Raw genomic sequence first — 26,105 nt, 5'->3', positions numbered from 1 at the left:
AGCCTCCTACTAATTATAGCCCAATCTTTACCGGTTTCTTTTATACTCTAATCTCCCTCACTCTTTTATCCACTTGAACCACGAACCAGAAAAATAAGACTACATGTGCTTTTCAGGTCTGATTACGATTTGCTCAAATCTTATAATTCTGCTATATGAACTGGGAAATCGCAGTTTTATTATTTAGGGCCTACTCACTCACTCCTCCTCTCAGGTACAGTGGTTGAACTTGAGACCCTGATGCAGCAGTAAAGGACTTAGAAATCTTCTGCTGGAGGCAAATGAATGGAAGAATACCGCTGGGAGGTTCTTACCCTGTACATTAAATGTGCTGTGCTGTGCTTAGTCACTCAGTTGTGTCCAACTCGTTGCAATCCCACAGACTGTGGCCCGCCAAACTCTTCTGTCCACACGATTCTCCAGGCAAGAATACTGGAGTGGGTTACTGTGCTCTCCTCCAGGGGATCAAACCCAGGTCTCCTGCATTGCAGGCGAATTCTTTACCATCTGAGCCACTAGGGAAGCCCATACATTAAATAGTATAAAAGAGATTAAAGGTACACTATGATAAGTTAAAGATGTATAATGTAAAACCTAGATTAACCACTAAAAAAATAAGCCAATATGTAAAAAGCTAACAAGCCCATGTGTTAAGATGATTGTGCTCAGTCACTCAGTCGTGTCAGACTCTCTGTGATCCCACGGACTGCAGCCCACCAGGGTCCTCTGTCCACAGGATTTTCCTGCAAAGAATACTGGAGTTGGTTGCCACTTCCTCATCCAGGGGATCTTCCTGACCCAGAGACTGAACCCATGTCTCCCGCATTGGCAGGCAGATTCTTTACCACTGAGCCACCTGGGGATCCCAAACAGCCCATAGTGAAGATAAAATTGAATAATTTTTTTAAAAAGCCAGAATATATAAAGAACTTCTACAACCATAAAAAACGAACAGCCCAAATTTTAAAATGGACAGAAGATTTGAACAGAATTTCTCCAAAGAAGATATATAAATAGTCAACAAGCACACAAAAAGATGCTTAACGTCATTAATCATGAGGGAAACACAAATCAAAACCACAGCGAGTTATCACCTTATACCTGTCAGGATGTCTACTGTCCATAAGAAAAGAAATAACAAATGCTGGTAATTGTGGAGAAAAGGGAATCCTTCTACACTGTCAGGGAACGTAAACTGGTACAGTCAGTACGGGAAACTGTATGGCAGTTTCTCAAAAAACTGAAAACTCAAGTTCCCACATGGCCCAGCAACCCCACTCCCGGGTACACGTGAACTGAGACAAGGCCTCAAAGAGGTGTATGTGCACCCGTGTCCACAGCAGCGTTATTCACAGCGGTCAGTAGGTGGAGCAGCCCAAGGGTCTATCAATGAATGAATGGTTAAACAAAATGGGATACATACGCAACAGAGAATTAACCAGCCTTAAATAGAAACAAACTCTGGTGCTTGCTCTAAATGGATAAACTTTGAGGAAACCATGTTAGGTGAAATAAGCCAGTTACAGAAAGACAAATAACATGATTTTACTTCTGTGCGGTAGCAAGAGTCGTCAAAACTCACAGCAACAGAAGCATAATGTTGGTTGCCAAAGGTCGGGGAGGGAAAAACGGGCGCTGCTGTTTACAGGGCACAGAGCTTCAGTTTCTCAAGGTGATAAAGTTCTGGCTCACACACTTAACCCAGCTGAACTGAACCCTTAAAAATGACCACGATGGTACATTTTATGTTATGTGTCTGTTTACCACAATTTTTAAACTTTAGAGTGAAATTCTTAGAGATATATGTTTAAAAATGTGTGCAAGACCTTTACTCTAAAACTGTAAAACACTGCTGAGAGGGATTAAAGATCACTTACATAAATGCAGAGAAATACTATTTTCACAGATTTGAGGTTGCAATATTTAAATTTATTCATAAATTTCACTTGATCTCAATCAAAATTCCTGTAGGCTTTTTTCCTGGAAACTTACAAGCTGATTCTAAAATGTACACAGAAATTCAAAGAACAGCGAATAGTCTAAAAAATAATTTAGAAGAATTACACTGTTTTGATTTCAAGACTTACTATACCACCACAATAATCAAAAGAGTGTGGAACTGGCATAAGGACAGACATATAGAGCAGAACAGCTTACAGTCCAGAAGTAGACCCACCATACAAACGATGGTGAACGGTTTCTTTCCCTTATTCCTTTCTTTTTTTGCAGTAACACTGGTTTACAACATTTTGCAAGCTTCATGTGAACCACTTTATGTTTCTACTTCTGTGTGCGCTATAGTGAAATCACCAGCAAAACTTCGGTTTCCACCCATCTCCGCAGTCGATCACGCTGACCGGTTCCCCCCCCCCCCCCCACTCTTCTCTGGTAACCACTACTCTGTTCTCTATCTATGCACTGATTCTCATCTGGTTTCTTCATTTTGTCTGTTTGTTCTTTATACTCCACATTATGAGTGAAATCATGACATTTATGTTTCTCTGACTGATTTCACTTAGCATAATACTTTAGAGTCCATCTATATTGTAGCAAATGGCTGAGTAGTATTCCATCGCATATACACATTTTCTTTATCTGTAAATAGAATCAACAATCCAATAGGGGAAAGCATAGTCTTTCTAACACCTGGTGCTTGAACAACTAGGATGGAAAATGAACTATGAAAGCAAAGATAGGGCTCGTACATGGAAAACTACAAAACAGCTGAAAAAAATCAAGAAGACCTAGAAAACAGAAAGACATCCCATTCAGGTTCATACATTAGAAGACTTTAGTACTATTTAGATGTTAATACTCCCCAAATTGATCTAAAGATTCAATGCAATCCCTAACAAAATCTCAATTGCCTTTTTCACAGAAATGGATAAAATGAGCCTAAAATTCAAATGAAACTGCAAGCAACCCCAATCTTGAAAAAGAAGAACAAAGCTGAAGGACTCATACTTCCCAACTTCCAAATTAACTACAAAGCTATAGTAATCAAAACAGCATTGGCATAGGAGAAACACACAGACCAATAGAATAGAGAGTACAGAAATAAATGTACGTATCTATGGTCAATTGTCAAGGGTGCTAAGACCATTCCACTAGGAAAGATTAGTGTTTTCAATAAATCATGTGGGGACAACTGGGTATCTCCATGCAAAAAGAATGAAGGTGGATCTCCACCTCACACTACAGATAAAAATCAAGAGATCAAAGACCTAAAACTATAAAACTCTTAGAAGTAAACACAGGTAAATCTTTCTGATCCGAAATTAGGCAACAATTTTTTTAAAGTATAGCAAACAGATGAAAAAAACAAATCGGGCTTCATCAAAATAAAAAACTTGCGTGCTTCAAAGAAAATGAAGAACCATTTTGATAGAACACTATCAAGAAAATGAAAAACCAACAGAATGGGTAAATTTTTGCAAATCATGTATCTGACAAGAGACTAGGATCCAAAATACATACAGAAAACTTACAGTTCAACAACAACAACAAAAAGCAAACAACCCAAATAAAAAGTTGTCTAAGGACGTGAACGGACATTTCTCCAAAGAAGATATACGAAGAGGCAACAAATGAGAAAAGATGCCCAACATTCTTGGCAGTGAAAGTGGAAATGAAAGTCGTGCAGTCATGCCAGACTCTTTGTGACTCCATGGACTATACAGTCCACAGAATTCTCCATGACAGAATACTGGAGTGGGTAGCCAGTTCCCTTCTCCAGGGGATCTTCCCAACCCAGGGATCGAACCCAGGTCCCCTGCACCACAGACAGAGTCTTTACCAGCTGAGCCACCAGGGACATCCCCCAACACCCTTGGGGAAATGCAAATCAAAACCACAGTGAGATACCACTTCACAACCACCAGGATGGCTATTATCAAGAAACATATAATAACAAGTACTGGACAAGATGGAAAGAAATTAGAGCCCTCATATACTGTGGGGGAGAATATAAAATGGTATATTTCCTTTGGAAAATATTTTGGAGTTTCTCAAAAACATCAAACATAGCAACCATATGACCCAGCATTTCACTCCAAGGTATATACACTGGTGAAATGAAAAGACATATCCACACAAAAACCTGCACTTGAATGTCCTTAGTAGTACTGTTTTTAATGCCCCCAAAGTGGAAACAATGCAAACGTCCATCAACAGATGAACGGACAGACGAAATGTAATATACTCATACAATGGAGCGCAGCGCTGCTACACACCGCAATATGGCTGCTCCGTACAAACATCAGGCGAAGTGAAAGAATGACACGCACAGTCACGTGTTACACAGCTCCACTTTTATTACATGTCCATAACAGGCACACACACACACCGGAAAGCAGATTACTAACTGTCTACGGTTGAGGCAGACTGAGAAACTGAGTGACTGCTAATGGTTATGGGGATTCTTTTGGGGTAATGAAAATGTTCTAAAATTTATTGTGGTGATAACTGCAGAACCCTCAATACATTAAAAACTACTGAATTGTACACTGAAAATCTATAATTGGTGTGGCATGTGAATTACATGTCAATAAAGCAGTTAAAAAAATAGGTCAAAGGAGAAACTGAGCTAGAGAGGTAAATTTTGGAGTTATCAGCATATACACAGTATTTATAACCAGTATTCTCAAAGACTTCTCCAGGGTTTTGCTATACAAAAAAATGAGAAGTGGTCCAAGGACTACGCCCCCTTTCTTCAACACTAGAGGTAGAGTGATCAACGAGCGGCAACAAGAGAATTAGGTGAGCACGGTGTCCTGGAAGCACGTGAACCACGTGTCTCAAGATCCACCCGCCGAACGCACCTGGCTTTCCCGAGCTGAGCGCTGAGACGCAGCCACTGACTGAGCAGACGTGAAGGTTCTCAGTGACTTTGACAAGAACAGTTTTGACAGAGACGTGTGGACAAACACACCTGATTAGAGTGGGTGCAAGGAGACCAGAAAGAGAAAAATCAGAGAATCAAGGAAAGAGAGGTTTTCCCTGTTTGTTTTTTAAATCAGAGAATCAAGGAAAGAGAGGTTTTCCCTGTTTGTTTTTTGGTCATGTCTGCATGGGATCTTCCCGGACCAGGGGAGATCTGTGCCCCATGCAACTCTGCCTGGCTCTTAGTAAGCCACGAATAAATGTCTGCCATTAGCAGCATTGCTTCGCATACTACTGTTTAAGGTTGTGCACATTCCTTATTTTTAAAAACTGCAATAACCAACAAAAAACAGACTGTTATAAAAGGAACAGTCTACTCAGTAGGGAAGAGTTCAAAGACTCAAATATGAAGCCTGGCTCAGGCTCAAGTCATTACAGAATTCTTCCAAGTACTTTCCCCACTCTGCTCCTGTTTCTCCACTTCCTGGGAACATGGGAGAAATAACACGTGCCATCCAACAGGGCTGTGAGCTCACAGGAACTCCATAAACATGAACTGTGCTGTTGGGTAATGGGTTCCATTTCAACTGAAACTCAATTTCTAAGTTCTGTGCCAGCTTCCTGCCCACATAGGTGGCCTTGATAGTCACATGGAATAGCAACATCCTTAAAAAAAACAACACCCTAGGAAAGGGTGTTGTTTTAATTTAGGAACATTTCACATGTCCATTTAAAAGAGACCAGACTTCTACAGTTCAAATAAGATGCCTGGTTACTGGTCATTCTATTGCTCCACAGGTCCCTGGAAGGAGGAGGAGAATCAGTTCTCCTGCCTGTCACCTGACAGACTCCTCTGCGGGATCCCACCAGTGTCGGGTCCCAGTGGGTTGCTGCAGGCGCCACTGGCATGCTGCCTGTCTGACAGTTTGTTTGCAGAACCCCGAGGAAGCAAAAGCACCCGCCGAGTGCAGAGCCCTGAGATTAGCTGCCTCACACAGGCCTGGCTTGAAATGTTTCCACCCTGGGCCCCACCTGTTGCTTTCTTTTAGGGCAGCTCAGATTGTGCATCCAAGGTAAAAATTTCTTATGCTCTAAGTCCAGCTAACTGGCAGAACCAGTTATCACATCAGAATTAAAAATGGGAAGAAGCCGTAAACTCGGGAACAAGGTGAACATACTCGGATTATTTCAGGATTGAAGGCTGGGAGAGAGTGGGGCCCTGTGAAGCCTGCTGCCTGGAGTTCTCTACACACCAAACGCTCTTGGTGTTTGGGGCTGAGCTCTGGGTTCTTTCTAGTTTATAATTTAATTGCTCTACCGAGAACAAACTAAATTTACAGGAAGGGCTATGTGATCTCTCCCTGTGACATCCTGTTAATAACTTACAGTTAAGGAAGTCTGACCAAATGAGAGGCATGGTCTCTAGCAAAGACGTAAAAAGGTAAAAGCTCTCTGGGGGCAAACTTCCTGGGCATCAACCTGTGACATTGTGAGTTCACTCAAAGAGGCACAACAGCTGGAAGGTGAAGGGAAGAGATCCACTTTGAATAGCTTCCCCACCAACAGGCACAAGTTTCTGGAAATTACAACAGAGACAAAAACGAAACAAAAGCAGGAATGACATGGAACAATGAATAAAAAATTAAATGAAAGACAGAGGCTGTGAAATGAGGTAAGCAGAATGTGATTTCTACCGTTTTAAACGTATTAGTCCACAGGGGCAAGCAAAAATCTGGAGAAACACATACCAAAGAGATCATCGAGAACTTTCACTTTCTGTATGTTTGAAATCTTTACAGTGAATATTCTGATTATTTCTGTGACAGGGAAAAAAACCTAGGAAGAACCTATGCTTCCAGATTTGCTTGAAAAACAAAAAACTGCTAATCTAGAAACCATAAAGGCCTGTTAACTTCTTTTTCTAATAGGCCAAGCGCCTATTAGTTCATCCTTTGCAGCTTCTTCCAAAACCTTATCCTTTCCAGCCTGTTATAGGACGTTTCCCTCTTTTACAACCTTTTTTCTTCTAGAAATGCTGTCTCTGAATTCTTTCTAAACCCCTCCCGGTCATCTTACAAGCTATCTTTTTCTTTCAGATTAATTTCTTCCAAAAAGTCACCTCTAAGCTAGTTTTGCCAACCCTACAAAATCCACCAGGATGAACTAATAAATAATGGATTCTTTCCCATAAAATTACCTCTATCTTCACCTCTAAAATTAACATCCTTTTTTCATATGTATGTTCACTGAACAACTTTTATTTAGGTACCTACTCTATAGCATGAGCCATGCATACTCCAGATAGAGCTTTTAAAATTTCTCAACTACCATATCTGGCTCATAATAGGTACTCTGCAATCAACCAGAACAATGCTCCTTCTCAGAATAACAAACTTCAAGTTCAAATCCTAACAAACAAAGGGCTTAGTCTCACATGCCAACTCCAGCTAGTTAGTCTGAATTGGGCACCTGAGCACTTTGTTGAGGATGCTGAGTCCCTGCAGCCTCCATAATAAAGACTGAAGTATGTTTTGGGGTTATTTTTTAAATATTTATTTGCCTGCACCAGCATGTGGGATCTTTAGTTGTGGCACGTGGGATCTAGTTCCCTGACCAGGGATCAAACCCCGTCTACATTGGGAATGCAGAGTCTTGGCCACTGAACCACCCAGGAAGACCCGTAAAGTATGTTTTCAGCAGTTCTTTTTCACAGGCAAAAAACAAGGTGAGGGTCACTGGCTCTTGCCCTCTCTTTACAACCTGCTGGGGCCACCTAGTGTGACCCACATTGTTCTTATTTTTGGTCTATCTTGAGTCCAGTCACTGTGAAATGTTGCTAAATTTGAAGAAGGTGTGGGTGTGTGTATGTGGTGGGGAGAGGGGGTGGAGAAAGGAGGTACCTCTTTTCTTGAGAATCCTGAAGGTTCTATTGCAACTCAAAGGAAAATGACATGGCAATTTAAGCGGGTGGAGAAAGATGGTTTCATTACAAGGAATTTCCAATCTGAGTCAAACTTCAAGTGATAAGACCTTGGGCTGGTTTTCTCCACTCACAATCCATCTTCCCTGTTCTCAGTTTAATCACAATTGCATAAAATCAATAGACCCATGCAGTAAACCTTTTCCACATTCCCCAAAGTTTATTCAACATTAGCTTCATTCACTTCTCTACTTACCCTCTCCCCAAGGTATCAAATGACAGGTAAGACAAGTAAGCTGGGCTTTACCACTCCCCATGCATCATTCTCAGAGTGCAGCAGCCTTCCTGTGCTCTTCCCACATACTAACAGGACAGAATGGGGATAACTCGAAGGAAAGACTTCCAGGTGCTGGTTATCAACAAGTTCACTTTGTGAAACTACATTTACCCATTCTGTCTACCATAAGAATACTACGGAAGAGTTCAGAACAGCCCTGTCCGAGACAACTTTCTGCTACAATGAAAATGTTCTGTATCTGTGCTGTCCAACTGTAGTCCTCACTAGCAATCCGTGGCTCCTGGGCACCTGAAATATGGCTGCTGCTGCTGCTGCTGCGTCGCTTCAGTCGTGTCCGACTCTGTGCGACCCCATAGACGGCAGCCCACCAGGCTCCGCCGCCCCGGGACTCAAAGGAAATTCCAAACTTTAATTGACGGTAATTTAAATAGCCATACATGACTAGAGGCTACTATACTGGACAGTGCTACTATACTGGACAGAAGAAAGAGAATATATCCAGCCTCATGGGAAAAAAAAAAAAAGGAAAGCTCTGAAAGTTTACCCTGTAACTTCCCTCTGCATATCCCGAGGACAGAGGAAGAGTTAGGTCCTCTACTGCCATAGAAACAGAGCCTGCCACAGCCGTGAGCCCCAGGAGGCGCAGTGCTGACAGTCGGCCCTATGTGACTCAGCAGGTACTCTTCCTCCGGGCGTAGAGAACAAAATGATGACGGGCTTCCAGTTTCCTGCTTCCCTGTCCATAGTGTTCACTCAACAGAATGATGCCACTGACAGGGCTTTATGGAACTTCTGAGCAGGAAGCGAACAGAACACAGCTAGCTAACCCCACTGATTTTCCCAAAGAGAAAAACTAGAACCAGAAAAGATTTACTCATGAAAAAGTCTTTTTACACAAGTGAAGCAAAAAAGTAAGCAACCTACAAGGAATTTAAAATGTTCAATGAAACATAAAACTCAATGAGCAGGTTAAAAAAAAGTAGGTAAGAAAGAAAGACTGTACTCAAAGGTCAGTCAGTCAGTGCTTAGTTATGTTTGACTCTGCGACAGCATGAACTGCAGCCTGCCAGGCTCCTCTGTCCATGGGAATTCTCCAGGCAAGAATACTGGAGTGGGCTGCCATGTCCTCCTCCAGGGGATCTTCCTGATGCAGGGATCAAACCCAGGTGTCCCTCATTGCAGGCAGATGCTTTACTGTCTGAGCCACCAGGGAAGCAATAAGAAAGAGTGCAGCATACAGAAATAAAGAGTTGGAAAATATGGAACTGTTTAAGAAACATGAAGGATAGAAGAAAAAGGTCCAATACATGACTTCAAAGATTCTCAAAAGGAAAAATGGGAGACAATCAAACAAAGGCAAAATATGAAGGGATACATGGATACACTTAGAAAGACATGAACTCTCATATTCAAGGACAAACAGCAAGCAAGAAATATAGAAACAGATCAAACCCTGGACATATAACAGTAAGTTTGCAGAATACCAGGAACAAAGATTATAAAGCAACTAAGAGAAAACACAAATTAACTGTTTAGAGCTGAGAATCAGAATTCTCAACTGCAATATCAAAAGCTAGAAGATAATGAAATGGAATAACATTGCCCAATCGCTGAGAAAAAAATTACTGCCAAAGCAGATTTTTATACTCTGCTAAATTATCACTCAATAGTTACAGCAAATAAAAACTTTTTTTATTTGCAAGCAAAAAAAAGAAAGTGTTTAGGAACTTCCCTGGTGGCCTAGCAGTTAAGAACCCACCTGCCAGGACTTTCCTGGTACTCCACTGGCTAAGACTCTGTGCCCCAAAGCAAGGGGCCTGGGTTCAATCCCTGGTCAGGAAACTAGATCCTACACAGCAGAACTGAAAAGATCCTACACGCCAAAACTAAAACCTGGCACAGTCAAATAAACGACGAAAAAAAAAAAAAAGAATCCTCCTGTAATGCAGGAGACATGGGTTCGATCCCTGGTCCAGGAGCTAAGACCTCACATGCTATGGGTATTTACCACAGCTGCTGACCCTGCGCTCTGGAGCCCATGAGCCATACCCACTGAGCCCGCACACCATAACTACCGAAGCTAGACAGCGCCCAGAAGCCCACGCTCTGCAACAGAAGAAGCCACCACAAGAAGCCCATGCACCCAACTAGAGAGCAGCCCACGTTCACTGCAATTAGAGAAAGCCCATGTGCTGCAACGAGGACCCAGCACAGCCAAAAATAAATACATAAAAACTGTATAAAGTGTTTATGTTTAACATATTCTCACTGAAAAAATTTAATGCCTACCTCTACAAGAAGGAAATTAACTCAGAAGGATGAAGTATGATGAAAGAAGGAACAGTAGGCAAAAAATCTGCTAAGCAGGTGGGTGACTCCAACCAAGCAGACATTATCAAATAAGAGGCTAATTCTAGAGTATAAAAACAGAATGAAGTGGAATTAGAATACTCAATCTCAACAATGTTTAAGACAAACTGTGGGTTCTTTTTTATTTGGGAAGAGAGAAGTGATATTAATTTCACATTAGATTATTTTCAAACATGCAGGCCAAAAATTTAAGAGTAGCCTCTAAAAGAATTGAAAGCTCCCAAATGGAGATAAAGAAAACTTATACAGTAGAAGGAAGGAAAGCAAAAAAACACAAACAAAATACATGATATATAACACAAGATAACTATATACAGTAAGATATTAAATTAACACAGTTGTATTCACAGTATTTTTTAAATGAATTAAATTTGCCGATTAAAAGTCTTGGATTAGCTTGAAAAAAAATCCAACTGTCTGTCATCTACAGAAGATACATCTAAGACATTAGGACACAGGGACGGAAAATAAAAAGACAGGAAAAGACACCAGCCAACAGCTACAAAAAGAATACTGACATTAATACCAAACAAAATAGACCAAAAGAAAAAGTATGTGAAATAATAAAGAAAAACAATCTGAATAAATGCAAGGGAAAATCTGATAAAATAGCCATTTGTAATATTTAATTTAACAAATTAAGAACATAAGGGAATTCACCTTTGAGGGAATGAACACTATCCAACAAAAACACAGACAATGCTTTTAATGCAAGAAGCACTTTCTTCACTAGGAGGAAAACAAGAATGCCCATGGTTATATAGATTCAAATAAACTCTAACACAGGAAGTTGTCAGCAATCCTAAAGCAGGAAAGAGGAGTCACACCCAAGAGAATTAGAAAAGAAGAAACAAAACAGTTATTATTTACCAATGTGACTCGCTTGGATTTTCTCTGTAGATGCTTTCCATTAAAACAATTAGACCTACACGAGTTGAGCAAGTCTGCTGAATATACCAGAAACCTGAAGTAGTTATAAAAACATTTTAAATACTACTTACAGCAATAACAAAAACTATAACGTACCCATGGATAAATCTAATGAAAAAAGATTCGAGATCCTCAGATAATTACTCAGTTTTACCCAGAGACATTAAGTAATTACTTTTACTGATCACTTACTATCCGCTGGGCACTGTTTTGAGAGAGGTGGATATGTCAGTAAGCTCAATAAATTGATACAAAGTACATACGAAAGACAGAATTATTATGTCTCACTTAACCTTAACCACCACCCTACACTGCCTCTCCCAAGAAGGGGTGTCTCGTGTGCACTGGTAAGTACAGTTGTCTTCAGGAAGGCGTGTCTCATTGCAGGCATCCCCCAGACAGGAACCTCTGACTCGGACAAGTCAAGGCTCCAAAAGACATTCTCAGGTGACACTGAGGCAGACTTGACTGGAATTACCCAGCCTCTAGCTGTCTAAGACTCTCAACTGAAAGCAAGAAGGTCCTCTTTTACCAGATGAGATCACAGCACAGCACACACCTGGGACGCAGAGACTGGGACCTGATCTACATCAATCTCGTAAGGACACAGACCAGCTCTGAAGCAAGCAGATCTCCATGTGAGGCCTAGCCACGTCACTTTAACATCATGTGGTCTTCCCATTTCTAGCAACAGATCAATGTAGATTCCTCAGACTTGAGATGCTTCATGTATTAGGACTGTAAGCTGCTTTGCAAAGTCAAGAACTTGGTGGATATTCAATTACTTAAGTCTTTTCAGTAACATTTGAAAATTCTGGCTAATGGAAATGCAATATTTTTTTTGCACTTTGCAACTTTTCTATAAGTCTGCTGCTGTTGCTACTGCTAAGTAGCTTTAGTCGTGTCCGACTCTGTGAGACCCCATAGGCGGCAGCCTACCAGGCTCCTCTGTCCCTGGGATTCTCCAGGCAAGAACACTGGAGTGGGTTGCCATTTCCTTCTCCAATGCATGAAAGTGAAAAGTGAAAGTGAAGTGGCTCAGTCGTGTCCCACTCTTCGCGACCCCACGGACTGCAGCCTACCAGGCTCCTCCGTCCACGGGATTTTCCAGGCAAGAGTACTGGAGTGGGTCACCATTGCCTTCTTCTTCTGTAAGTCTGAAATTATTTCAAAGTTTAAAAAAAGTAAAAAAAAAAATTCTTTTCTTGTATCTGTTAGGTCCATTCCCATCAGATTCATGGGTAGACCCAATTTTATAAAGACGGCAATTGATAAACTCAATGTAAAAGTCCAATAAATATCCTAACAGTTCCTTCCCCACAGAAGCTGTCAAAGCTGATTTTAAATTTTATATGGAAGCAAAAAGCACCAAAAATAACTAACCAGTTTGTATTGTTTTTATTGTTGTTGTCTGTAACATACAGAACTGTTTATTCTGCTGCTTGCAATACAAAGACATAGGGAAATGTTATTGTTTGTGCAATATAGTAGGGGAAAAAATTTGTAACTGCCCACTAGGGTCAGTTTGCCAGATGTCCTGTCACTAAGAAAAACAGCTATAAACAGCGCAGTTCCTGATACTCTGTACTTCATTTTGCTGATTCTATCGGGATTCCCCTCTTTGTCCCCTAGAAAGCTTTATTTAGACAACACAGCTTTGAAAGAGAATAAATAACAAGTTGAAAGGATTTGCCTTTCCACACAGCAAGACAAAACTACAGTAATTAAGAAAGTATTAGCACAAGGATAGACAACTTGGCCAATGGAACAGAACGAAAAGCCCAGGAACAAACCTACGCCTGGAAGAAAACTTGATTATCTTGATAGAGGTATTTGGAAACTTGATAAAGGTAGCTTTGCAAATCAGCAGGAAAAGGCTTTACCATTCTTCACTTGCTGTTGGGAGAGCTGGCTATTCATATGGAAGAAGGAAAAGAATCCGTATCTTATCCCATTCAAACAACTTAATTCTCCATAGCTTAAGGACTGAAATATGAAAGACAAAATTCAGAAACTTTCAGAAAACAATATAAGATATCTCTCTGACCTCAGGGAAAGACCTTTCTTAAGACACAAAATGCATAAGCCATGAGGGAAAACACTGGAATATTACATTAAAGGTAAATTAACCAAAAGAAATTGCAAAGAGAATAAAGAGATAACCCACAAACTGGGAGATATACATCTGTATAACATGCTTCAGATGTGTCTAGAAACAAAGGAAACAAAAACAAATTCATATTATATGGCCCAGTAAGCAAAGGAGGAACCATCCAATATGGATAAAAGACACGAACAAGCATGATCATTTAAAAACGTATTAGCATATTAATTAGATGTAAATATTATGTCAAGTATATAAATAACAAAAATCACAATGATACACCATCTCGCACTTACCAGAGCTTGCCAAAAATTCAAGTATAACAATATCAAGTTTTGGCAAGAACCTGGAACAAGTGAATATATGCTGTCTGGGGAGTATAAAATTGGTACCAGCACACTGGTCATCTACTGGGCAGTATTTAATCAAGAGTTGGAGCCTCTTGATGAGCCTATGACCCAGCGATCTCATGACTAAGAATGTACTCTAGAAAAACTCTCAAATATGCAAGGAAACACCAAAATATTCTCAAACTGAAAATAACTTTAATATCCACTGATATCCAAGAGAATGGATGGATAAATGGTGATATTTGTGCTATATTCATACAATAGAGAAGAGCAACAAAGACGAACGTGTTAGAGCAGCAAATAGTACAGTGGATTTACAGAGCCCAAATCCAATCTTGAGGTGTATCTATAGACAGAGATATAACAAGATGAGACATTATGAAGTTTAAATTGAATACTGTAAATACTATTTCGGATAAAAACAGGGAGTAAAAAGTAGGAACATACACAGGATGATCAACAGGAGAATCAGGGCAGAGGTTACCTTCGGGAAGGGAAGGAGAAACCTGTGAACTGCACGAGGGCCACACAATTACATCTATAACATTCTATTTACTTATCTGCTTGGTAGGTAAGCACATTCTCTCTTGAAAGCCTCAAACAGCTCATTTTTGAAAAGATTCCAAGAGACAAGAATTCCTATTCAGAGTCACACCACTGTTTGATTTCCTAAAATGTGCAAGTGAAACCAAAACTAAAATAGCACAAACCCCTGTGACCCTTCCATCTTGCAGTCACAGGACTGGGGCTTCACAGAGTTCATCTAATGTGAACGGACAGGAAAAGGAAGGGGCAGGCTCCAGCCTGGATCCCATGACAAGATGTACCCTGGGGACCTTCCGGGAAAAGAGAGCAAAGTTATTCCGCTATTTTATATAAGTGATAATCATGTTTTAGAAATTGTTTTGAACTCCTTAGGGAAAAGGTATTTTGTAATCATGCCATCAATTAAAAATATTGAGCCCCACTATACCATCTAAGAGAAATTTGAATTATCAGAACAGAGGTTCCTACTGCTTTTTCCTTGTTTGAGCAAGTTGGTTAAAGTCATCTCTGCAGGATGTATCTATAATCCTAGAGGCCTGGATACCTTCAAGGCCCACAACTCCCCCTCCCAGTTCCCTGCTTCTGCCCTTTTCTCTTAGTTATTGCTGGCTCTTAGGCATCAAACGCTGGCTTCCTGTTCCCCCTCACTGAGCTCTGGAGACTTGGAACTGGTAAAAGGCTTTGAAGAAAAGTACAAAGCCAGGAAAACACGGAATGGAGACAGCTCTGACTTTCCAAAGGAAAGCAAATCTCAACAGTTGTAATAACCTTTCAGACTTTCCTTCGTCTGTAGCTTACATAAGACGTGGTTCAGACACGAGGACCGAAGAAGTACTGTTAAGTCACTCAAGTTGGAAACGGTGAAAACTTGGGTTCTGGCGGGGCAGAGAGGCTGAAGACAGGCATTCTGGATGTTGGTAGTATAACCCTGGCTTGTTTTAAGTCTTGGTGTCTCTAGCATCCCCTCTTCACCATCCCACAAAGACACTGTCTCAAGGGTTCACTGAGTGTTATTCTAAGTGCTTTATTAAACCTGAAGTCATAAGAGCACAGACCCTGGGCGAATCCTCTCTGTGTGAGGTGGTCAGCACCAGGCGCCATGCCACCATTTCACAATGGAGAAGAGGCAGGCATGCTCGTGGCTTTTATGAGTCTCATCATTAGGACCACAGTCATCCCTTAATCCAGAAATTCTGTTCTAGTACACAGCCTCAGGCCCTCTAACCCAAGGACTCTGTTTCATGGTCCTTTTACACTACAATGCTGTTTTAATGAAGAGTCTGAATGCTCAAATGCCAATCTCATTGGTCAGGTTACTGTGACAGTTCTCTGAGCACAGGCCTTCCTCATTCTATTCTGCTGTCCTGCACTTTGAATTCAGGGCTTGCTGTCAGCACGGAAAGCACCAGAGTTCTGATATGGCAGCCCTTTGGCTATGTTCAACCGAGGGATTTATCTTCCACAACCTACTCAAATCCTCCCCCAACAGCTACCAAAAATTCCCCTGGTGAGAAATGCTATTATGAGAAGGAGTGGCTGCTTTGTGACTCACACTGTTTCATTAAAAAGATTTTTTTTTCCAAACAAATGTTCAGTAGAAGAATCCAAAGGTTTTCCAAAGCCACAGCAAAAACAGAACAGCTCATAATACTATTTCTCAAAGGTCTGCCACTTCATAGGAGATTCCTATACCTCAGAATACTGGAGATGCTTAGATCCACTATTCTTTCACATTGCATTTGGTCTCTGCATTTGAGAGGAGGTAGGAAATGGACGGATTAAACACAGCCAACATGACTGGGCTTGTTCAGATATTAAGATGGAAGGCAGCTAGTCTGCAAGCCAATCCTGAACACAGGCCTTGAATTTAACCAGAGTTCGCCAGGGCAACTGGCTGCAATGGTATGAATCTTTCAGCCATTTCTGACCAGGATTGAGGAAATCTAACGTTACATTTCGTAATGCTTATTACAGTAGTGGGCAGTGTTGTCACAAAGTTTCTTTGAAAAGCTGACTTAGATGGTGCTGTACCTCTGAGGGCATTAGAAGTGTGTATGATCTAAAGAGAATAAAACAGTATTACAGAAAATTCATTTGTATTTATGTAAACCAAATGCTCCGTCGGTCTAGACTGGAATCCCTAGGGCTCCCTCAAATCCTTGCAGGATTCCTGGAGTACTAAGGTGGGAATCAAGATAAAGAATCCTAGTAGCTTTCTCTAAGGAAAAGCACCATCTCAGCAGGGGTAGGGATTAGGGGTGTTCTCCAAACACTGGAGAAATGTGGGCAAAATGACCAAGCTGGCTAAGGTCTTGGGGGGCTCAGTCTTGCATTCTCCTACCTCTGTCTCAGATCGTGTGGGCGACTCCAGATTTAAGTTTCTCCACATGCTAAAAATCAACTTCGACCTTAAAAGACACTGTACAATACAGAGGTGACTAATTACAGAATAACTTTTTGAAGCATGGCTTATTTAATTACATTTTGTAGAGGGCTGAAGGTATGATCGATAAGCAAGCTGGGGCCATGGTAAGCCGAGTGTAACTCACCAAGACCAAGAGGCCACATACACGGAAATGCAAGGAGAGGTTTCTCCAAAGATTATCCTTCAGAGACTAAGGTATCACCTCAACAGCCAAAGTCCACGTAAAGTCTTTCAGCATGGAACATTCTACATTCTTTACTTTGGGTAAAAAAAAAACAAAAACAAAAAACACACACCTCAAATATAACACAGATTTTAAAATTTCTGGGGGAGAAATAACATTTTGGTCACCAGCGTTGCCTTCAAAAATTACTTAAAACAGCGCTAAAGTGTCAATGTCGTGGAGCTCACAGACAAACACAACACCAAGAAGGAAACACTCTTACTTACATTTCCTTAAGTACATTTTGGCTTAGAATAAATTTCACAGACATGGGTTAAAAGGGTGGTGAATAAGGCTTCCAGAAAACAGTGTTCAGTGACCAGAAAGAAAAGAGGCTCTAGGGATGACAAAGATACTGAAGGGCAAAGATAATTTCAAAAAAATGTTTTTCTTTTGCAATTTCCATTGAGAAGAGGACCGCTCGTGTTGGCACATATGAGGAATTTCTTCTTAGTAGGCTCTTGCCTGGAAACACAAAGAACAGATGACCTGCCCCAGCCCAGACAGAGGACTGAGGAAAGAAGGGAGAGTGTGAGCCAAGAGTAGGGAGGAGACCATCCCCGTAGCAGCCTCATGGACAAGCACATGAATCTGTCTGTGTGTTCAACAGAGGAACGAAGAAGAAGGTCAAATCTTCCACAGGCTGCAGTATTCAGACTCTCTCTCAGAGGAGTGAGGAAGCAAAAATTCTTAGAAAGAACAAAGTAATGCTAATCACCTTCACCATAAGTATATATGCCCAGCACCTAAGGATACTGGAAGCAATCAATCTCAGTTGAATAAATCAATGTCTTAGTTCAACAGATCTACACATACAGTTTCATACTTTGTCAATTAAAAAATAAAATGAAAAAGGTGCTTTGTCCACATTAAAGTCTGGATTTATCCTAAGATCTTGACTTGTCTAGCTTCCCGGCTGGGGATAGAAGAAAGAGGATATAACTCAGGAAGCCCTCCTGCAGCACAGGCAGCTAACAGCAAACACACCTCAGGAGAAAAACCAGGGGAGGAGAAGCACGGAGGAGGGGACCCTGCCCCAACCACCTTCTGTTCAGAGCGTCTGGGGACTAGGGCAGACCAGCTCAGGCCTGCCTCCAGGAGAAAAACGCTTGGTACCGCATGAAAGAAAACGGCCAAAGAGTGAACAATGCTTTTCTGGGTGGATATACCCTCTGGGAGCAATAGAAGATAAGATCTGTGTGGATTCCACTTGGGAATCTAGTTTAGAGATGTTGAAAGGGATGAATGCATAAGAAAAGCATTTGGAGTTCTCTGGGGAGAGAAAAGTTAAATCCATGGTAGGGGTGCCTTTCATTTATAGAGGGTATTCTGACTACATTTTTAGGATCATTTGTGGCAAATTCAGGTTCTACTGAACTCTGGGAGCTGCATTTGTTAACGAGGCTCTGGAGAATACTGGGCAGAGTCAAGTTTGCAAACCCTGTGAACCATTCACAGAAATCAGGAGAGCTCAGTGTTCGCATCTGCCTCCTTCTCACTACAGATTTGGGAGTGCACTATAAATTCTTACCATGCTTCCTCTAACTTTACAGGGCGCAGCCAACTCCTCCTTCCTCTTTACTCCCAGCAGAGCAAGGCTGTACTCTCGATTCCAGCAACTCCAGGGAGATCTCAAGGTAAACAGTCTCACCAGTCTATAAGTACCCCAGCTGCTGCTTTAAGATTCAACTTGGTTCTTTATCTGCTTCACACTTGAGGGTTGCTCTTCAGGTTATTCACTCTCACCCACAACTCACCCCTCATCCATTCAACCTATCAAAATCAGGAGCCCAACTGTTGGTTTCAAGGATAAGCATGTGACCTTATGAGGAAATAAAGATTCAGAGGTGAAAACTGCCAGGTCTCATACTCAAGCCTACACCCACCGTCATCACTAGGAACCATCTGATTGAGACAGGCCATGACAAAGCTTGGAAAAGAGACAGACGAAAATTTGTAAGCATTCATTACAAGACTAGTAACAGGATTTAAGTTTTGGACTAACTTCGAGATTTTGGTACCACAACCTCAGTGACCCAGTCATTAAAAACACCCCCTACTTAAGGGTTAGTAAGAGCAAGACCAAGAGCCCATTTAAGTTACCACCACTTCCCTATGACATTTCCCCCAATTTTGAAACTGTCAAAATTGAAGTTTAGTTTTAAAATTGGGTTTGCTAAAATATAAGTGCCCAATAAACTTGGGTTGAATATCATATCTGTAAAATACAAAGCATGTTCCTTTTCCCAAAAGCAACTAGAGCTGCATTTCTGGTAAAGAGTGGCTTTGGCTCAGAGAGTATTCCTTGTGACCTGTTTGGGGGTGTGTGTCTGTTTAATGGCAAAATGTACACATCCCATAACAGAGTGAAACCACTGTTTTTTTGCAACACCTTTCAAACCCCAATGAGGAAGAAGTAACTGTGACCTTCAAGAAATGATCTTCTCCTCAAGGGAACCCTACTTTTCTTTTATAGCAAACAAGCCCTCATGGTAACAGAGAACTAAAAACTCTTCTTTGTAAAAAGTCTTCCAAAAAAAAAACTAGTCTTCATTAAGGATAGAACTTTTGCAGGGCAAGGACTCATCCTGCTACTTCGAGGCCACGGAATGGTTTTCCTTCTCCAGAATCCATGGAAAGGACCATTACATCCAGCACACACCTAGAGTGAGGCACAAAGAGGCTTTCTGATGTACTTCAATGAGATTGGCAACTCTAATTAAGAATAGAGAAGATCAAATCACTTGAGAACCCCAGAGTGTCAGCAAAACAGAACCCATGAGATATCCTGCTAGCAGGTTCAAAGACTTACCAAAAGTCACCTTCTACTGGCCCCTTTGATGGCCTGGTGACAACAGAGAACAGTTTAGTTTCCTGAACATGCATGTATACACACACATGACTAAGATGGCGGAGGGAGATCTCAATGACCAGCCATTTCATACTCAGCCCAGGAAAACGGGCAACCTCTTCCTTCCAGCATGCTGGGTCTCTGTATTTTCCCCCCACATTTGGCAATCTGCATTCTGAATTAAACAGGACTATAAAAGGATGACCAGACCTCCAGAATACCACCCAGACAACCATTAGAGGAGTAAAAAGCCTTATAGCAAAACACATTTTAATGTGAAAAGAAGGAACTCAGACTCTTATTAGGCGGCTCTTCTCAAATGGCATTTGTTATTACGGATGGCCCCTTCAATACAGGTCAGATTTCAGCAGAGAGCACTTGCTTTCATTCTGGACAAAGAGTTCACACAATTCTAAGTCTCTCTGCCCAGCAGAGTCTGAGGAGGTGAAAGAAGGCAGAGAACTACAGAAGTGACCCCTGTAAGATAACCACTTCCCATTGTACGTTACTTGGCTTTCGTAAACACCCTCTCGTGAGACCACAACAGTGGCCTGGTAAGGTGGGCAGAGCAGGTATTATCTCCATTTTAACAGGTGGAGAAATGATTGACTTCAAAGTGAAATGACTCGCTTGCACAAGGTCACAAGTCAGGCAGTGAAGGAGCAGCCGAGCAGGAGAGGAGCCCAGCCCTCTGACAAGCAGGCCAGTGAGATTTCCACAAGGTTCCCCAGCTTCCTTGTGTTTCAGGATGAGAGGAAGCAGAGGGTAATGGCTAAGAGGTCAAATGGATTCCGACACTGGCAGGCCTGCACTGCAATCCCAGCTCTGCCTCCCATTAGCTGTCTGGCCTTGTGGGGGTTCCTAAACCTCCCTCTACACCTCAGTTTCCTCACCTGTAAAATGGGAATAAAACCATGTTACCTCCTACTGTTACAGTAATGAGTAATGATATGATGGACATACAGCATTCAATTCATTCACTCAACAAATATTTGTGCCTGGCACACGCAGTGTAGGAGTTAGAACAGTGATCAAGAGGCACAGTCTTGCTCCCGTGGAGTAAAAGTTCAGTTCAAGTAAACAGAAACAGTAAATGGATAAATAAAGCGTGTTAAGTGCTATTACGGTAACAGGTGAGTGCTGGGAGAGACTGACAGGAGGGAGGCGATTTTTAAGAGTGGTCCTTGAGGAGAAATTTAAGTTAAGCCTAAAGGGATCATAAAAGGTTATCCTTGTATGGAATGGAAGGAAAAGCCTTCCAGGCAAAGAGAACAGAGTGTGCAAGCTAGGGTCACAACCCTGGCGGAGGCAAATGTGACTGCCATGTATCCTCCCAGGATTTGGGGAACAACCTTTACAGGCTGTATCTGTATTTTAAAAATAACAAAGACAAGACTCAAAAGAGGTGAGGTGTCTCGTCCAAGGTCACAGCTCCTGGGACCCTAGCATTCTGCCCCTTGACACAGCATCAGTTCATTCCCTCTGAGGAAGCCTCGTGCTCACTGAACTCCCCTACTTACTCCACAGACAACTGTTTTCTGTGCCCATGAAGAGATCCAAAAGCACCTTGGAAACACAAACAACGACATCACAACAACTTCCAGACACCTCGTCAACCGTGCCCTGAAACCCTTACTCCTCTGCTCCTCAGACACAGGAGTGAGAACTGCTGGGACCTTACCCAAAGGCCCCAGGATGGAAACAAGTTCCTCGTCTTACAGCAAGCGAGCAGCGAACAAGAGAGGAAAGGGATGTCCTGGAAGGAAGGGAAGGCGAGAGAGAACCACCACTGCAGAAGAACAGAAGCATCAAAGTTCCTCTCAAATGAGCTGCACAGGAAAAACTAATTATTTCACTTGACTAAAACAACAAATCCCTAAGGCAGTGGTTCTCAATCAAGCCCCAACCAAGAGCACTCTGAAATTTGTGGGGGCGCTGAATGGGCAGAGCCAGGCATGTTCAATGCCTACAAAGGCCAGGATGGCCCTATGATGACCATGCTGCTACCCTAAATAACACACACTTCAATGTCAATCCCTCAAAGGATTAATATGCTTCAACTTTTCCTGTAGTCCCTGGTTCAGCAGCTCTTCCTAACCTCTAGCTGGAAAAAGAAAAAAAAAAAAAAAAATTAAGGTTTTACAGCTGAGGAGTCTGAATTTTAGAATCCAAATCCAAGCTCATAACTCTGGCATGGAACCTGGTAGCAGAATAAGGAAAAAGAACTTTCTGGTAAAAGAGAAAAGAAATTTGAGCAGAAAAAGGGAACTCCTACTCTAAGATTACATTCCTTCTACACACAAAATTCAACCTGTGACTTTTGAGAACTGTCTTATCGTGCTTTTCTGTTTAAACTCAGACACTAATGACAGTTCTCTTAAAGACTTAACTACAATCACCTCAAAAATACACCTGACCCTTTCTGGACCAAATTTTATAAGGAAGATTACTAAGTTCAAGACGTCTAAAGCTGATCAAATGATGTCTGAAAGTGCCAGAGGTAATCACACCCTCCATCTCTTCAGGGCAGAGTCCATGATATCTAGAAGTCTGTTCACGGATTAAAATTCCATCCTAGCAATTAAAAGCCACTTTCAAGGATTACCCTAAATTAGTCACTATTCCTCCCTAAAACTCATTTCACAATCAGTTTAAAGAATTGAAAAAAAAAATTAACATTATTTCCAGAAATAGAGATCCAAAGTGTCTCCCCTATTTCACAAGAGCAAGCAGTGATCCAACAGATAAATCCTCCATAGAGCAATCTTTCTTCTACACAGTATCTAAATTTTCTGAAGTCACCCAAAGGAGTCTGAATATGTTAACTTCTTTACTCCAACTCACCAATTAGTAAATAGCGGCCCCACACCCCTTCTGACCAATTTTCTGGAGGCCTAACCTGGTTTCTCAGGTTAGCTAAGCAGACAGACCTGTTTTCCTCCAGAAGCTCCTGCCAGTGTCTTTTCTGCCCTGCCAGAGTCTAGGAAATCCTCTTCCAGCTTTTTGCTGACCTGTCACCATAAGTTCACAAAATGAATTCATCCAGGTCCTTTGACTCCTCCTTTCCCCCTGACATGTGCCAACAGCGGGGCAAGAGAACTGCCATGTCTTGGTCACAAAAAGATGCAGAATACCCAAGCACTTTAGCATGGAGGAGAAGAAAAAAGATGGAGGGATCCAAGAGTCGCTGAGCCAAGGCTGCTACTGCATGCAGCACGGGTAACCAGAGCCCCGGTCCCGCAAAGCCTCCCAGGGAGGCTCCCTGGCTGGGCCCTCCGACCAGCAGGCCACACCTGTCTATGGCAGCAGCCTGTCGGCCGCTCCATTTTAAACAATTCAGATTTCCAGCACAGCCGCAAAACTGGGCACCCACTTCTCCAGCAAGAGCAAGTGCCCTCATCCAAACCCCACTTGGCCCCAATCTTCTTTTCACATCCTTTGTCTGAGATGCTCGGTCAAATTGGATCCTTCTGTGTTACCGGTGCACCCAGCACAATGCAGCAGTAACAGAAACGAAGCACGGAGGCCGACTTGCGATCAGCCAGACTTCTCTGAGGACGGGGAGGCCAATGAATGAGACTTCAACAGGCATCCACAAGTGAACCAACGCCTGAAGTCCTCACACACCTGGCTCTCCTCGGCCTCTCAGAAAGCCTCTAGAGCGTGGGTATTCCATTCATCCCTTGGCTTCGGGAACCAAGGGGACGACAGCCAGCCCAGGTCGCGCACTCTACCTCCAGACCTTTTGCGTGCACGCGTGCGAAGGTGCGGGGTACCTCGGCGCGCCCTCCCTGGCACCCCACCCTCCGAGGCCTCCGGCGCCCGCGGACTCACCACTGTGCGAGCTGAACCACCGGGGTGCGATGTGCAGAGGTAGAGCATCCGCCAGCGAGGCTCGGGAGCCCAGGTACAGCATCCCGTCTCTATGGTGACCGCCACCCGTCTCCTGGTAACCATTGCCGTGGGCATAGGTGGAGTCGGACGCCGACCCTCCGCTGCCGGGCGCCCTCTCGGCGTCGCCGGCCCCCCGGGAGGCGGGGGTGTAGAGGCCAAAGGACACCCCGCCGGCCGAGCTGGGGTCCATGCCCATGCCCGCCACGGAGCTGACCGAGCGGCTGCGGAGCCCCATGGCCCCGCCACCCGCCCGGTAGTGCCCGAAGTGGGGCGCCCCTCCCGGCGGGGGCACGGCGCTGTCGTCGGTGGAGACCCCCGGGAAGGGGCCGCGCGAGCGGGCCGCCGTGCTCTGCTTGCCGCCCATGCTCGCCCGGGCCCCGGCGGGGCGGGAGCCTGCAGGCCGAGACCCTCCCCCTGTCCTCAGCGGCGGGGGCAGGGCTGGGCGGGCATACGGGGGAGGGGGGGGAACAGAAAGGAGACCGGAGGGGAAGGGAAAAAGAAGGAAAAAGAGAGGACCCGGACGGACCCAGACTACGGGCTGCAGGCGTCCTGAGCCCGGCGCATGTTTCCCCTCACGGTCCGGAGAGGCGCGGCGCGCGGGCTCGGCGCGCCCCAGGCCGCCCCCGGGCTCCCGAGGGCCGGGCGCCGCGGGGAGGAGGCCGCCCGCCCAGCAGCGGCCGCCGGAGGAGGAGGGCGGGGGCGCCGGCGCGTGCCGCCTCAGGACGCCGCGGCCGGGACGGCGGCCCGGACCCCCGAGGCCCGGGCGGGCTGCGGCGCCGGCGGCCCGCGGATCTCGCGAAGCCGCGCTCGCGTCGCGCTCTCGGCCCTGCCGCGCGGGCCCCGCCGGCCGCGCCGCTCGCTCCCGGGCTGCGCTCGCCGGCGCTCCTCGCCGCCGCGGAGACAATGGAGGGCGACAGCGCGCAGGCGCGACGGCACCCCCGCCCCCCGCCCCCCGCGTTAACCCCTTCGCGGCCCGCGCGGCGCCGGGCGGGGACACGGGGCGGGGACGCCTCGCCCGCCCTGCCCGCCCCGCCCCGCCCCGCCCCGCCCGGCCCGGTCCGACGGCCTCGGGGCAGGAGTGGCCCGAGCCGCTGGGGCTCAGGACCAGAGGCGACGCGGCACCTTTAAGCCCCCGAGAGCAGCTGGTCATTCAGGGGGAATCCCCCCGTGGGCAGAGGGGCGGCGGTGGTCCGAGGGGTGGGAAGGAAACCCGAAGAAGAAGAGAAAGGACTCCAGACGCGTACCTAGCCCCGAGGGTCACTGGTCAGGCTCCCCTCCCGGCACGAATTTGCCCCCGCAGCACCCTCTGGTGGACTTGCTGTCCGTTCTATCTGAGGTTCAACGTCCTGGAATCCCCAACACCAGGAGGCTTAGCGTTTTGGGACTCGACAGTTTTTCCGGGATTAAACAGGGGTGGGGGAGTGGGGGGGTTGCTTGTGATTTCAGATTTTGCTGCCAATAGATCAGAACTTCCTATTTGGGACTCAAGCAAATGGGTAGATCCTTAGATAAAATTCGATTCTGAAAATCATCAGGTGTACGATAAAAAAAAAAAAAACAGACATGGAAATCTAATAATGCAGCTAGAACTAGTGATTTTAGAAACTCCCTGGTTCAAGGAAGGACTCCTGTTTTGTTTACCAAGTATCCAGGTATGCATCGCAGGGACTGGGACACAGCAGGTACCCAATATTTGGTCACAGAGCCTGCGTTTTGCAGTGTCTCCCTCACATATTCACATTCATTCACTCATTCATTCTTTTGTTCATTCATTTGTTCAACAGCTATTTTTTTAAGTGCTGAGTGCTGGCTAGGACTGTCACTCAGTCCCTGGTCTAACTGACTTCCTTGTTCTAAATGTCAGATACTTCCAAATCAAGGAGCCAAAACAGGGTGCAAAGAAATATTAAAACTGAAAAAAGAAAGGTTGATCTGTCATAGGTATTGATTGTCCCAGTGTGACCAGCTTGGAAAGAATAGGAGGCCTTTGCAAGCACCAAAAAGCCTTGTAAAAGGAAGTTGAGATTTCTGTATGAGAAATGATGAAGGAAAAAACAGAATGTTTTAATACCCAAAACGTTATCTGTAAGTTTCCAAATGGGGAATTTGTATACAGCTAAGATCCAAATGAGTGATTTGAAGAAAAACAAGAAAGGTTAAATTTAACCCAATTTCCTCCCTGAAGAAAGAAGAGGGGTAGTTCAGTACTGTGCAGAAAAGAGGATACCCTCAACAGATCTCTACCGAGGAGATAAATATATAATCTATAAGTATTGTAACCATCTAACTAGCTTTTTTTTTTTTTTTCTAACT

The 26,105-nt window shown here is 43.8% G+C and overlaps 1 protein-coding gene across 4 annotated transcripts in view; it reads right to left on the bottom strand.

The window, feature by feature from the left end:
* ZNRF1 (zinc and ring finger 1) overlaps positions 1 to 24,669 on the bottom strand; it is an 87,741-nt gene extending 63,072 nt beyond the window's left edge. For 3 of the 4 annotated variants that reach the window (XM_061386745.1, XM_061386744.1, XM_061386746.1), the window contains exon 1: positions 23,733 to 24,669. In XM_061386745.1, coding sequence (XP_061242729.1) covers positions 23,733 to 24,156 — 424 coding nt within the window. In that variant the 5' untranslated portion in view covers positions 24,157 to 24,669. The remainder of the gene's footprint in view (positions 1 to 23,732) is intronic. The other variant, XM_061386743.1, reaches the window with a different exon arrangement.
* Between the last annotated feature and the right edge of the window lie 1,436 nt (positions 24,670 to 26,105).

This window comes from Bos javanicus, chromosome 18, assembly GCF_032452875.1.
Source record: "Bos javanicus breed banteng chromosome 18, ARS-OSU_banteng_1.0, whole genome shotgun sequence".
Lineage (NCBI taxonomy): Eukaryota > Metazoa > Chordata > Mammalia > Artiodactyla > Bovidae > Bos > Bos javanicus.
The sequence above is the reverse complement of the archived record's forward strand: the minus strand, read 5'-3'. Positions and strand labels throughout refer to the sequence as shown.